Raw genomic sequence first — 11,921 nt, 5'->3', positions numbered from 1 at the left:
GAGCAGGGACACAGAGGTAGGGGCCTGGCCCCCCTGGGCTCCCGTCTCGTGGCTCGGAGCAGGGACACAGAGGTAGGGGCCTGGGCCCCCTGGGCTCCCGCCTCGCGGGCAGCCGGCGCCTTTGGGACCCAGGGCTATCAGGAGGGTGGCCTCTGCAGAGGGGCTCCTGAGCCATGTCCCTTTAAGAAGCATCAGCGGGAAGCTTCCCCAGAGCCGAGGGACACCGTGTGGGTCAAGGAGAGAGCAGGCTGTCAGCCCAGTGATTTGTGGTGCTAGGAGCTGACATTTATTAAAGTTCTTACACCCCAGGTACTTTTAAAAGTGCTTGAGTGGGACTTCCCTGGCCATCCCCTGGTTAAGACTCCGCACTGCCACTGCAGGGGTCACGGGTTCAATCCCTGGTCAGGGAGCTAAGATCCCGCGTGCCGCACCGTGCGGCCCCAAAGCAAACAGTGCTTGAGTGGCGCCACCTCCCCCGATTCTCAGAACCGTGTGTCCTGTTGTTATCCCCCGTTTACAGATGAGGAAACCGAGACTGAGGGAGGTTAAGCAACTTGCCCGAGGTCACACAGCTAAGTAAATGGCAGAGAAAGGATTTGTCCCAGGAGTCTGACCACAGAGCCCACTTTCCCTGCCACGCCAGGGGTTTTGCAGCACCCAGATGAGGAAGCAGGGGAGGGGCTGGGCAGATGGGGGAGCAGTAAAGAACGGGGACTAGGTTTGAACCTGTTACCCATCCCAGGGTCCTCACTCAGGTTAAGATGTGTGACAAAGCAGGACCTTTCTGAAGATCTGGCCTCAGAGGCTGTGCTGAGCCTTCTGGGGGCTCGGAGGGCCCGGAAGAAGGACCACAGGGCTGGGACCTGCCTCTAATGCTGTTTTGGGCACTAACCAGTCTCCTTGGGCCTCAGTTTCCTCCACTGTCAAATGGGTTCACAATAACGTCTCAGTTGAAAGCATTATATACACAGTAGGGATCATTATATCATGGGTGAGATTAAACCACAACGTGGTCCTCCTGGCACTCGTATAAAGTAAACATGGTTGGATGGTGTTAAAAGAGATCAATGTGTTTCGGAAGCCATATTGTGATTTCCTAGTGGAATTCTAGAGTATTCTGACAGCAACGCTGACCAACCATGCAGGGACACATGAAGAGTCCTGCTTACTATAAACTCCTCTGAAGGAAGGAAGCATCCACCATAACCTTTCTGAAACAGCCAGTGGGGCCTCCCAGAGCACGGCCCCTGGGGGGTCGTGGGGAAGCAGAGACGGGAGCGGACAGGCGGGCCCGGGCATCTGGGCATTGCTCCTGACCAGCTGCGTTTGCTTTCCCTTTCCTGCAGGTTTTGGAAGGAATGCCCCTCTTCGCAGAGCTCTCCGGGAACCTGGTGCCCATCAAGAAGGCCGCGCAGCAGCGGAGTTTCCTCTTCCAGTCTTTCCGGGAGAGCCGGTTGGCCATTCCTGTCAAGGTGCGGCCTCCTCTCGCCCACCCCTCGCCCGGGTCTAGAAGTCCGGGAGGTGGAGAGCTCTGAGCCAGCTGGGCTGGTGGCCAGTGGGGCGGCCCCTGACTCTCCCTTTTGTGTGACCGAGTCTAGGTGAGGGACAGCAGTCGAGATCCAGCAGGGTCCTTGTCATTCCTGCGCAAGGCGATGAAGTACGAGGACACGCAGCACATCCTCTGCCACCTAAACATCACCATGCCACCCTGCACCAAGGTGAGCGCCCTGCCGGGACTGTCAGCCGAACCGGTGGAGAAAGGCCCTGGGCTCTCCCCCGACACGGGCTGTGGCCCAGCCCTTCCCGCAAAGCTCGGGAACAAACGTCAGGGTGTGAGGGCGACGCACGTGTTCACACCGAGGCCCCGAGCTCCCCAGGACGCCCCTTCCAGGACGTGGGAAGGCGAGGCCTGACAACCGGGTGGCCGGTGGCTCAAGGTGTCCCAGCCACGTCAGGGCTCTTTTGGAGCCTCTTTTTCCTCTACTTACTTGTCTTGCCCAGGCCCTCAGAGAAGGGAAGCCTGGTGTCTCAGCCCTGCGCTCGCCCAGGGCTCTGAGCTCAGCAGAGGTGTGGGCACCAAGCGTCACTGGTGCCTGGGAGCAGCTGAGTCTCCGCTGCGCTGGAGGGAGGGTCTCTCTTGCTGGTGTCGTCCTGTTATTTTCATCATCAGCCTTTCATGCCGAACTAGACAAACAAGGTCACATCCAGATATCTGAGGCTCGTTTTCTCCTTTCTGTCTGAGGACTAGGGAGAACCGACTTCCCTTTCACAGGCGGGTTTCCCACAGCCTTGAACAAGCATCCCGGTGCTTTGCCACAGCGTGCGAAGGCTTGGGCATCAAAAACCGGTCTTTTGAGCAGAAAGGAATCCAAAAAGAAAAACTTTTTTAAAAATTCAAACTCCAGCTCCACCCACTTACTGGCTGAGTTACCTTGGGCGGGTTAGTCTGCCCTCTGGGTCTCAGTTTCCTCCTCCCCGGTGAGATGGGAGGAATGATGGTACCTACCTCATAGGGAGTTGTGTCCATCAAGCAGGGCCTGGCACGTGATGAGGGCCGTGTGAGCTTATCCTTAATGATAATAATAATAAAGTACGTTAAGACTCCCTCTCGCCCCCCCTCTGCCCACACTTCTACCCTGTGTGTCGAGGCTCCAGGCAGTGCAGCTGCCCATCGCCTGCCAGGCCAGGCGTCCTCCCCGCCTGCACCCACAGCGCCCTTTCCTGGTCTCTCTCTGGCAGGGCAGTGGAGCCGATGACCGGAGGAGGACCCTGACGCCACTGGCCCTGAGATACAGCATCCTCAGCGAGTCCACATTGGGTACCAACCTCTCTGTGACTCTCTGTGCTCACTCCCTTCTCGGGAGCGGTGAGGGCGGCAGCGTCCCCTCACCCCGACGGGAGCTCCGAGCTGACACCATTGGCTCAGCCCTTGGCTGGGGTCTCCACTGACCCTCGCAGGCCCAGCCAGCAATCGGGTGGACATGGAGCGGGCCCCGAGCCCCTCTGAGGTCCCTCGCCCACGCCTGTCAGCTCTGTGTCCCGCCAAGGCTACTAAATGGAACGCGATGCTTCCCCCCAGGTGTCCTCAGCGGCGCAGACCGGGCTGACATGAAGATGGCTATTATATCAGAGCACCTGGGCCTCAGCTGGGCCGGTGAGTGGGGCAATTGGGGCAGAAGAGCACTTTGCCTGTCTACACCTACCTCTGCACCTCCTCTCCGCTAAAGGGCAGCTGGTGAAGGCGTTTCTAAACCTCTTCCCTCCACCGGTGTGCCCCTGATCTGGGACTGTCGCCATGGTTTACCAATAGAGGGGGGCTCCCTCCCTCCCCCACTTCTCTCTGGTTTTCCTTTTTAGAAACTCAACTGCAGACGTTACAGGAGACCTTAGCATGGATCCAGGCTGCCCATTTTACAGATGGGGAGGCTGAGACCTAGCTAACTGGGGGGACTTCAGTTGTGCAGTGAGTTAGTGACAGAGCCCTGCAAAGCCAGCAAACCGAGAACACACACAAGCAAACAAAAAACGCGCGTCCCGCCTGCCTGCCTGCCCACCGCTCCGGCCCCGTACACGCGCGTCCCGCCTGCCTGCCCACCGCTCCGGCCCCGCACATGCGCGTCCCGCCTGCCTGCCACCGCCCCGGCCCCGCACACGCGCTTCCCGCCTGCCTGCCACCGCCCCGGCCCCGCACACGCCGCCGCCCCACAGGCTGGCGTGGCTGAGGGAAGGGAGGGAAGAAGATCAAGTCTGGACGTTTTTCATTTGTCATCTCTGGCCGTGGCTGAAGTCATACACGAGCCCCGTCCACCATGAGGGGAGACCTGACGCAACTGAGGCGGTGACAGCTCAGGCTGCGTCCTACTCAGTCGCAGGCCCTGTGACTTAATCCCCACTTTCCTGTGAGACTTTGGATGAACAGGCCCCCTTCACTCAGCCACCTGCAGAGAGGGCTTCAGACAAGCTCGGAAACCTTAGCAGTAACTTCCTGGAAGGCGGCGTGGCGGAGCTCACAGTAGAAGTTGAGACTGCTCCTCCTTTAAGCCCGAAAAGCACATCTGCTGCTGCTCCTTGGTTTTGTGTGTGTTTGTGTGTGTGGCTTGTATGTGGTGTGTGTGAGAGATGTGGTATGTGTGGTGTGTATGTGTGTGGCTTGTGTGTTGTGTGTGGGTGTGCATATGTGATGCATGTGGGGGGTGTGTGTGTGTGTATGTGTGGTGTGTGTGTGGTGTGTGTGAGTGTGTGTATGTGTGGTGTGTGTGTGTGGTGTGTGTGAGTGTGTGTGTGGTGTGTGTGTGGTGTGTGTGAGTGTGTGTATGTGTGTGTGTGTGTGTGTGGGTGTGTGGAGGGGGTACATGCATATGCTGATTCTCACCATCAGTTTCCCCTCTGGTCTTCCTCATCCTTGAAATGAGACTCCGATGCTGTTCTCTCATCTAAAGCACCTGAGAGAAATAACAATAAAAATCACGGGAGGGGAAGAGCTAGCATTCTGTATTGCCTTGCATTTAGATGGGAAATTGTATTTTCATTTTAAATGTGAATAACGCCTTTCCGGGAAGAAACGTAAACACAGTAATGCATTTCCATTATAACTGCTTCTCCCGGGAAAGGCAGTGGCATGCAGCGCAGACCACAGCACCGAGGGAGTCAGTGGGTCCGTCCCTCTCCCGCTGTGGCCCCAGCCTGTCTTGTGACCTTGGATAAGTGGCTCAGCCTCATTCATTCAATACCTATTTACTCCCCTGGGCACATGCCTCCTCCTGGCTCGTTCCCGGGGGATACAACAGTGTAAGTGTCAGCATTTCACCAGGTATTCCTTGGGAAGAAGGAATACCGAATCCAGAGGGAGACTGCTGTTTATCTCCTGGTCCCTGCCGGGCGCCCCACTCCACGCGCGGGCTCGGGGGCCGGGGCTGGGCTCTGGCTGGGCTCACACCCGGTCTTGGTTCTTTGTGCGCAGAGCTGGCCCGCGAGCTGCAGTTCAGCGTGGATGACATCAACAGGATCCGCGTGGAGAACCCCAACTCCTTGCTGGAGCAGAGCGTGGCCTTGTTGAACCTCTGGGTCATCCGTGAAGGCCAAGATGCAAAGAGTCAGTACCGATGGGCTGGGGAGCCTTCTCTCCCCAAAGCCTGTGCCAGGACCTCTTCTCACCAAGTAGTTCTCCCTCCAAATTCCCTGGGTGGTGTTGGCCTTTGGAACCAATCTCTTCTGCACACTCTGTCTCACACATACATACACGCACAGTCACGCACACATGCACCCCTCAGGATCCCTGGTCTTCTGGGCAAGGCTGCCGGGAGGGGATTTTGGAGAATCTTGGCCGTGATCTCTTCCCATCCTCAGAATGAGTTCACAGCGCACCAGGACCCCTAGAAGACAGACAGCATGTGTGTAGGGTGTGTGCCTTCCGGTTGAATTTCTCAAACAAATGAGGATTGTCCCGTCGGGACAGAGCCCAGTGAGGAGTCACCCCTCGGATGGAGTTCTTCTTCCAGGATTTTCTCCAACGGGGGAGGGAAGATTTGTCTCACTCTCTTCAGCCCCTCCTCCACCCCATTCCCGCATACAAAGCGCTAAGAGGAAATTGAGTGTTTACGTTTGCATGGCAAATCAGCTGGCAAGGACCAAGGATTTCCAGAAGACAGAATCCAATCATTCTCACTCATCTTCTTGTAGTATTCCTCTTAGGTTACAAAAAAACACTTCCCATGCCTTGAAATTCGCCGCTGTTAGGGTCTGGAAAAGATCGGTTAAAGGATAACAAAACACAGGTCTACCTCACTTTACGGCGCTTCGCAGATACTGTGTTTTTTTCCCAATCAAATTCAGCAGGTCTGTTCCAACAGCATTTGCTCACTTCGTGTCTGTCACATTTGGGTAATTCTCTCAGTGTTTCAAAACTTCTCATTATGATTGCGTTTGTTACGCTGATCTGTTATCAGTGATCCTTATGTGACTATTAAGACTCACTGAAGGCTCAGAGGACAGTTAGCGTTTTTTAGCCATAAAATATTTTAAAGGTATGGTAGATGCCTTGTCTTTCTAGACAGAATGCTACTGCACACTTAATAGACTAGAGTGTAGTGTAAGCATAACTTTTATATGCACTGGGAAAACAACAACATTCGTGTTCTCGCTTTACCGCGATTTTGGCTTTATTGTGTGGGCCGGACGGGAACCGCAGTGTCCCCAGATCTGCCGTCTTCTCCAAAGAGGTAGTTTGCTTTGACTTCGACAAAAGCAGGGGCCTGCAATCCCCCTCCTCGCAGTCTTCCCCCCACCCCACCAGAGTTCAGAGCCGGGCGTCCCGCGCGCCCTGCGATGGGTAGCGGTCCCCCCAGCGCCCTCCTTCCTCCCCTCTGCCCGCAGTGGAGAACCTGTACGCGGCCCTGCGGCACATCGACCGCGGCGAGATCGTGAACATGCTGGAGGGCTCGGGCAGGCAGGGCCGCAACCTGAAGCCCGACCGCCGGCCCACGGACCGGGACTACTCGTCGTCCCCCTCCCAGATGAATGGTGAGTGTCTCCTGGACGAAGGGGCCGAGCCGCCGCCTCCTGACCCTCCCTGGAACCTTCTCTCCCGGTGACCGGAGGTCAGTCTCTCTCTGGACGGGCGGTGGTGAACGCAGAGGTGGTGGGGGACGCCCGGGGCCCGGGCAGGACGGGAGGAGCCGAGGCCCCGCTCAACGCCCCGCGTGCCGCACGCCCCCCAGCTCTGCACATGCGCGCACCCATCGACCCAGTCGGTGGGGAGACGCAAGGGCGCTAGGTTCTGGCGCAGGTCCCATGGGGACCAGCCAGGGGGAGTCCTGAAGCCCTATTGCCGCCCCTTTTCTGAGACTAAGCGGGATCTTTTCTTCAGCCCGGTCTCTGCTTTTCTCTCCCTTTTTTCTCGCCCCATCTCTTTCCCCCTGACTCGTTTTGATGCGGTTCGTTATGCCAAGAAGCCCCCATGTGACCGGGCCCCGGGGGGTCCTGACCTTTGCCCCCAGCACCCACCCCTGCGGCCTTTGAGGACACCTTCCTTTTAGCAGGGGAAGCGGTCAAGTGAGGAGCAGGGCCGGGACCCCCACTGCCCCTCCATCTCTGTCGCTGACCAGGGGTGCAGAAGCAGGGCGGAGGCCCTACCCTGCAGTGGGAGCCGGGAGGCTGGCTTCTATCCCCTTTCCGCCTGACTCCACTGCTGAGTCATCAGCCTCTTCTCTAAAATCAGCAAGTTGGATTAGAGACCTGAGGCTCCTCACAGGCCTTGAAAAGCAATATGGTTCTGTGAACCGGCTTCCATGAGGCCGGAACATGCCCCATCCCGCAGCTGCGTCGCTGTCCTCCCCCAGCTCCTAGGTCACCAGCCTTCCCGGCCACGCGCACGTGCGCGCGCTGTGTGGGCCCCTGTGGCGGGGGTCTTGTGAGTGGAAGGTGGGGACAGGGGCCCTGTCCAGGGGGATGCTGTGCCCCTGACACTGGTGACTCTCCCACATCCTGTGTCTCCTGAAACATGCCATCCAGGGCCCCTGGGCACAGGGCTCATCTGTTGACTGCGTGCTGTGGCCTTTCTCTTCTGCCTCTGACCTCACCTGGCCTGCAAGTCCGCTCTCTCCCCCACTGCCTGTCTCCACTGTCTCACCTGGGCCAGGTGTTCAGGGGCCCTCAGCCTCCACTGATGCATGTCACCAAGGGCCCCCGCTCTGATGCTGGGGCGCCCTCGCTGCCTGCTGGGACCTGTGTGCCCTCAGGGCTGTTCCCATGGAGGAGGCTTGCCCCTCAGTCCCAGCGTTGAGGGCTCCCAGGCTGGCCCTCTCCCCGCTCTTGGGGGACTAGGCGGACACAGCAGGGACTGCTAAGTGACCAACTCCCTTTCACTAGGAGCGAGGGAAGGGGGCTGATTGCTGCAAACTGGGAGAAGTCAAGTGACAGAACACTTCTCCCTTTTTTACGTGATAACCGGTGACTTGGTTGGGTTTCTTAACATCCCCAGAGCTGTTTCAATCAAGTCAACTCAAGTTTTGGGGGTTTTGTCCCCCAGTTCTACGGACACCAGGCCCATAAAATTACATGAGTATAAACAAGGCAGTTACAACAATCAAAAATCTGTCAAGAGGATAGAGCCCATGTCAAGTGTTCTTATCACAATAAAAAAACTGTTCAAAAGGGCAGTTACGGACCCAGGCGTTTATGAATGTCTCCGCTGGCCTCAGGATTCCAGTTGGGCCTGGAGACTCTCATCTAACGCCTGAGCAGAGTCTGACCCCCCGTGGGCCTGGGTCCTGTGCTCCGTGACTGTGGAAAGGCTGTGCAGTTGGTCAGCTCACTTGGCAAATATTTTCTGAACACCTGCCACATGCCAGGGGCTGTTCTAAGCGGGGCAGATAAGTCAGTTCTCAAACAGACAAAAAGAAAGAAAGAAAGAAAGAAAAGTCCCAAACTCTGCCTTCATGGAGCTTACCTTTTGTGTAGAGAGGCAAACAAAAATATAATATGTTAAGTGAATTGTATAATGCACTAGCAAGTAGATGCTGGGAAAAAAACAGACTCAAGCAAGGGGGATCAGAGTGCTGGGCTTGGGGAAGTAAATAGTGGGGTGGGAGCGGGTAGCATCTGAACAAAGGCTGGAGGGAGAGGAGGGAGAGAGCACCATACAAGCGTCCCGGGCAGTGGCCCTGAGCGGGCGTGCCTGGTGCATCCGCAGAACAGTGAGGGGCCAGAGGGGAGGAAGAAAGGGCAGGGGCAGCAGGAGGGCGGCTCTTCCAGGCCTTCCTGAGGACACTGGTTTTGCTGGGAGAGTGATGGAGAGCCGCTGGAGGCTTGGAGCAGAGGGGTCACAAGGTCTAACAAGTTTACAAGGGATCCTCCCCTGCTTTGGTTGCAGACGTCACGCTCTGAATGCTTCTGTGCTTCCTGGCTGCTCTGTCGCCTGTCAGCCCTTCTGAACCCCCTCGTCCAGCAGGTGTCCCGGCAAACGCAGGCCGTGTGCCCTGTGTGCACGCTCCCCCAGGCCGGAGCAGACGCTCAGAAGCAGACGCCCGCTTGGTCCATCCTGCCTTTCTGGGCACCAGAGCTGGCTTCTGTGTATTTTTCCTGCCTTCTTTGCAGTCCCAGGAAGACCATCCCACATGTGGGTGCCCTTCTGGCCCGGAGAGAAGGAGCAGGAGGGATCAGAGGTGGAAGGACAGGGGGACAGCAGCCTCCTGCGCTTCCTCTGGCTTTCTGTCCTGGGCCGGCCCAGGCCTCTGCGCCGATGGCCACGGCGGCACCTTGCCTCCTCTGTGCTTTACCTCGTTCTCTGCTCGTCTCAGCCTCCCTATGGGCACTCGAGGCAGTGACTGGTTGATCTGTGGTGTCAGGAAGATAGGAACCTGAGGTCTCTTGTCCTTCCTTCCTGGCTCTTCTTGCTGTGTTTGCCTGGACTGGCCAGAGCAGAAGGGGCTTTAAGTCAAAAAGCAAGTTTGCTTCTCTTGCACAGGAGGGAACTACCCCAGGCCCTTGGAATAAACATGAAAAAAAATTGCCCGTGGAGCGAAAAAAAAGCATGTTCCTAAAAATAAAACAGATTTCTCATGTAAAAGGAAAAAATGGACATCTCACATCCTGTTTGGTCAACTCCATTTGGTGTGATGAGTTGGACACAATGTCTACTTAGAAATACAGTATGTCTCATTTCTACGGACTCTTAGTGAACACAGCTAGTGAAGTGCGGCTCCTGCCTGAGTTAGGGTTGTCTGTCCACCCTTGTCTGGTTTGCTGCTGACATCAAACTAGTGGGGGCAGCGTTAGGCCTAGGTTAACAGAGACCCAGTGTGACAGCCCAGATGAGGGGAGGCTGGGGGGCGGGCCACTGCTGGACGGCTCTGCTCCAAAGCTGTGTGTTTGGTTGCCTGTTACCTGATTTCCCCAAAAGGCAACCCCAGAGAGGAGAGCTCTAGACTGAGGGATGGGCTGGTGACCCAGGTATGGCAGGGCCACGTGAGACTGCCAGAGAGACAGGCACTTCTGGAGCTCAACCCAGGGGACTCAGCAAACCTTCCTGTGCTGTGGTCCACCCCAGACCGTGTGAGACGGCCCTCGCTGAGCATGGCCCCTATGAGCAGTAATCCCCACTCCACTGAGTATGGACACCTACAGCCCCAGATCCACGCTTCGGGGGTGAGAGTGGGGTCAGCGGGGTCTTCTGGAGACTGAGAGGGAGCAGGGGGCGTAGCCCCTAAACACTGCGACCAGGGGAGGGCCTCCAGGACAAAACACAAGGCAGAAAGAAGTCCTGGGGGAGGGTTGCACAAGTTCCCTTCATGGACACATTTTTGCTTGGGTGAAATTCCATTCACATGAACCCCAGGAAGTTTCAAGGTGGAAAAGTCACCAAGAATGAGCCTCGGGTGTTCTGTGACCAGCAGAGTTACCCTCTCCCAGCCTTTATGAAGTCTTACTGAGATTCCCAGGAGTGAACATGTTTATCCGGCCGTATCTGAGGGACTGTCTGTGATGCATCCACTTCTGGCCAAGATGAGGCAACAGGGACTGAATATACGCTCCTGCTTGAAAGCAAAAAATGGACAAATTATATGAAACAACGGTTTTCGAGACATTGGACATCAGGCAGCAAAGGACAGTGATCTATGAGACATGGAAAATAAATGAGGTGAACCCTACAGTTGCCTAGATCACTGCCTCGAAAGAGTTTCTAAGTCATGGCAGAAGGAAGAGAAATCCAAGAAGACTCCCTGGTTCAGGAGAAGTCGCTGGGAGTCCAAGGAGACCAGGGCAGCTAGAGTTCCCTAGAGAGACAGCTGCACACAGAGAGAGCTCTGGAGACCTCCAGAAGGTTCCCCGCAAGTTTTGGTTGAATATTCATCATCTGTTCCCAATAGGCAGACTGATCGTTCACAGACACTGCATAGGGAGCACAGAATGGTCCTGTCTCGGAAATGGAGAGTGATTAGCCCTAGGTTGGTCAATGCTCCTAGCTAATAAACCTTGAAAGCAAAACTCAAAAGGATCAAACTGTTTCCAAGGAACTCAACTACATAACAGAGCAAAGTTCAAGAATTGTTATAGGGATACAAAAATACCCAGCACCCAACTAGATAAAAGTCACAACATCCAATTAAAGATTACCAGACATACATACAAAGAGGCAGGGAAACACAACCCATAATAAGGAGAAAAGTCAATCAACTGAAACTGACGCAGATATTAGAATTAGCAGACAAGAATGGTAAAGCAGTTAATAACTATTTCAGATGTTTAAAAAGTGAAGTAGAGACTTGGAAGATTTTTTTTTTTGGCTGTGTTGGGTCTTCGTTGCTGCGCATGGGCTTTCTCTAGCTGCAGCGAGCGGGGGCTACTCTTTGTTGCGGTGCGCAGGCTTCTCATTGTGGTGGCTTCTCTTGTTGTGGAGCACGGGGTCTAGGCTCGCGGGCTTCAGTAGTTGTGACACATGGGCTCAGTAGTTGTGGCTCACGGGCTCTAGAGCGCAGGCTCTGTAGTTGTGGCGCACGGGCTTAGTTGCTCCGTGGCATGTGGGATCTTCCCAGACCAGGGCTCGAACCCGTGTCCCCTGCATTGGCAGGCGGATTCTTAACCACTGTACCACCAGGGAAGCCCTGGAAGATATTTTTTAAAGACCCAAACCAATCTCCTAGAGATGAAACTATAAGGTATAGGACGAATGAAGTACACTGAATGGGATTAGACATTACAGAAGAAGGGAACTTGGCAACATAGCAATAGAAACTCCAAAATGAAACACAGGAAGAAAAAAAAAAAAGCATCAGTGAGCTGTGGGGAAATCAAGTGACCTAATATTTGTGAAATTAGAGTTTCCAGCAGAGAAGGGGGCTGAAAATGTATTTGAAGAATTAATGGCCCAGAATTTTACAATTTGACAAAAACCGTAAATACACATATCCAAGAAGTTCAGTTAA

The 11,921-nt window shown here is 55.3% G+C and overlaps 1 protein-coding gene across 1 annotated transcript in view; it reads left to right on the top strand.

Moving 5' to 3' along the window:
* The window catches only part of ANK1 (ankyrin 1), a 126,054-nt gene that overhangs the window by 89,773 nt on the left and 24,360 nt on the right, over positions 1-11,921 (top strand). Inside the window, exons 32-37 of the mRNA XM_027122906.1 lie at positions 1,347-1,472; positions 1,599-1,718; positions 2,740-2,818; positions 3,080-3,154; positions 4,961-5,092; positions 6,373-6,519. Coding sequence (XP_026978707.1) covers positions 1,347-1,472; positions 1,599-1,718; positions 2,740-2,818; positions 3,080-3,154; positions 4,961-5,092; positions 6,373-6,519 — 679 coding nt within the window. The remainder of the gene's footprint in view (positions 1-1,346; positions 1,473-1,598; positions 1,719-2,739; positions 2,819-3,079; positions 3,155-4,960; positions 5,093-6,372; positions 6,520-11,921) is intronic.

The sequence above is a fragment of the Aethalodelphis obliquidens genome, unplaced genomic scaffold, assembly GCF_003676395.1.
Source record: "Aethalodelphis obliquidens isolate GAN/ISIS:26980383/991018 unplaced genomic scaffold, ASM367639v1 scaffold25, whole genome shotgun sequence".
Classification (NCBI taxonomy): domain Eukaryota; kingdom Metazoa; phylum Chordata; class Mammalia; order Artiodactyla; family Delphinidae; genus Aethalodelphis; species Aethalodelphis obliquidens.
This window is presented reverse-complemented; position numbering and strand designations above follow the sequence as displayed.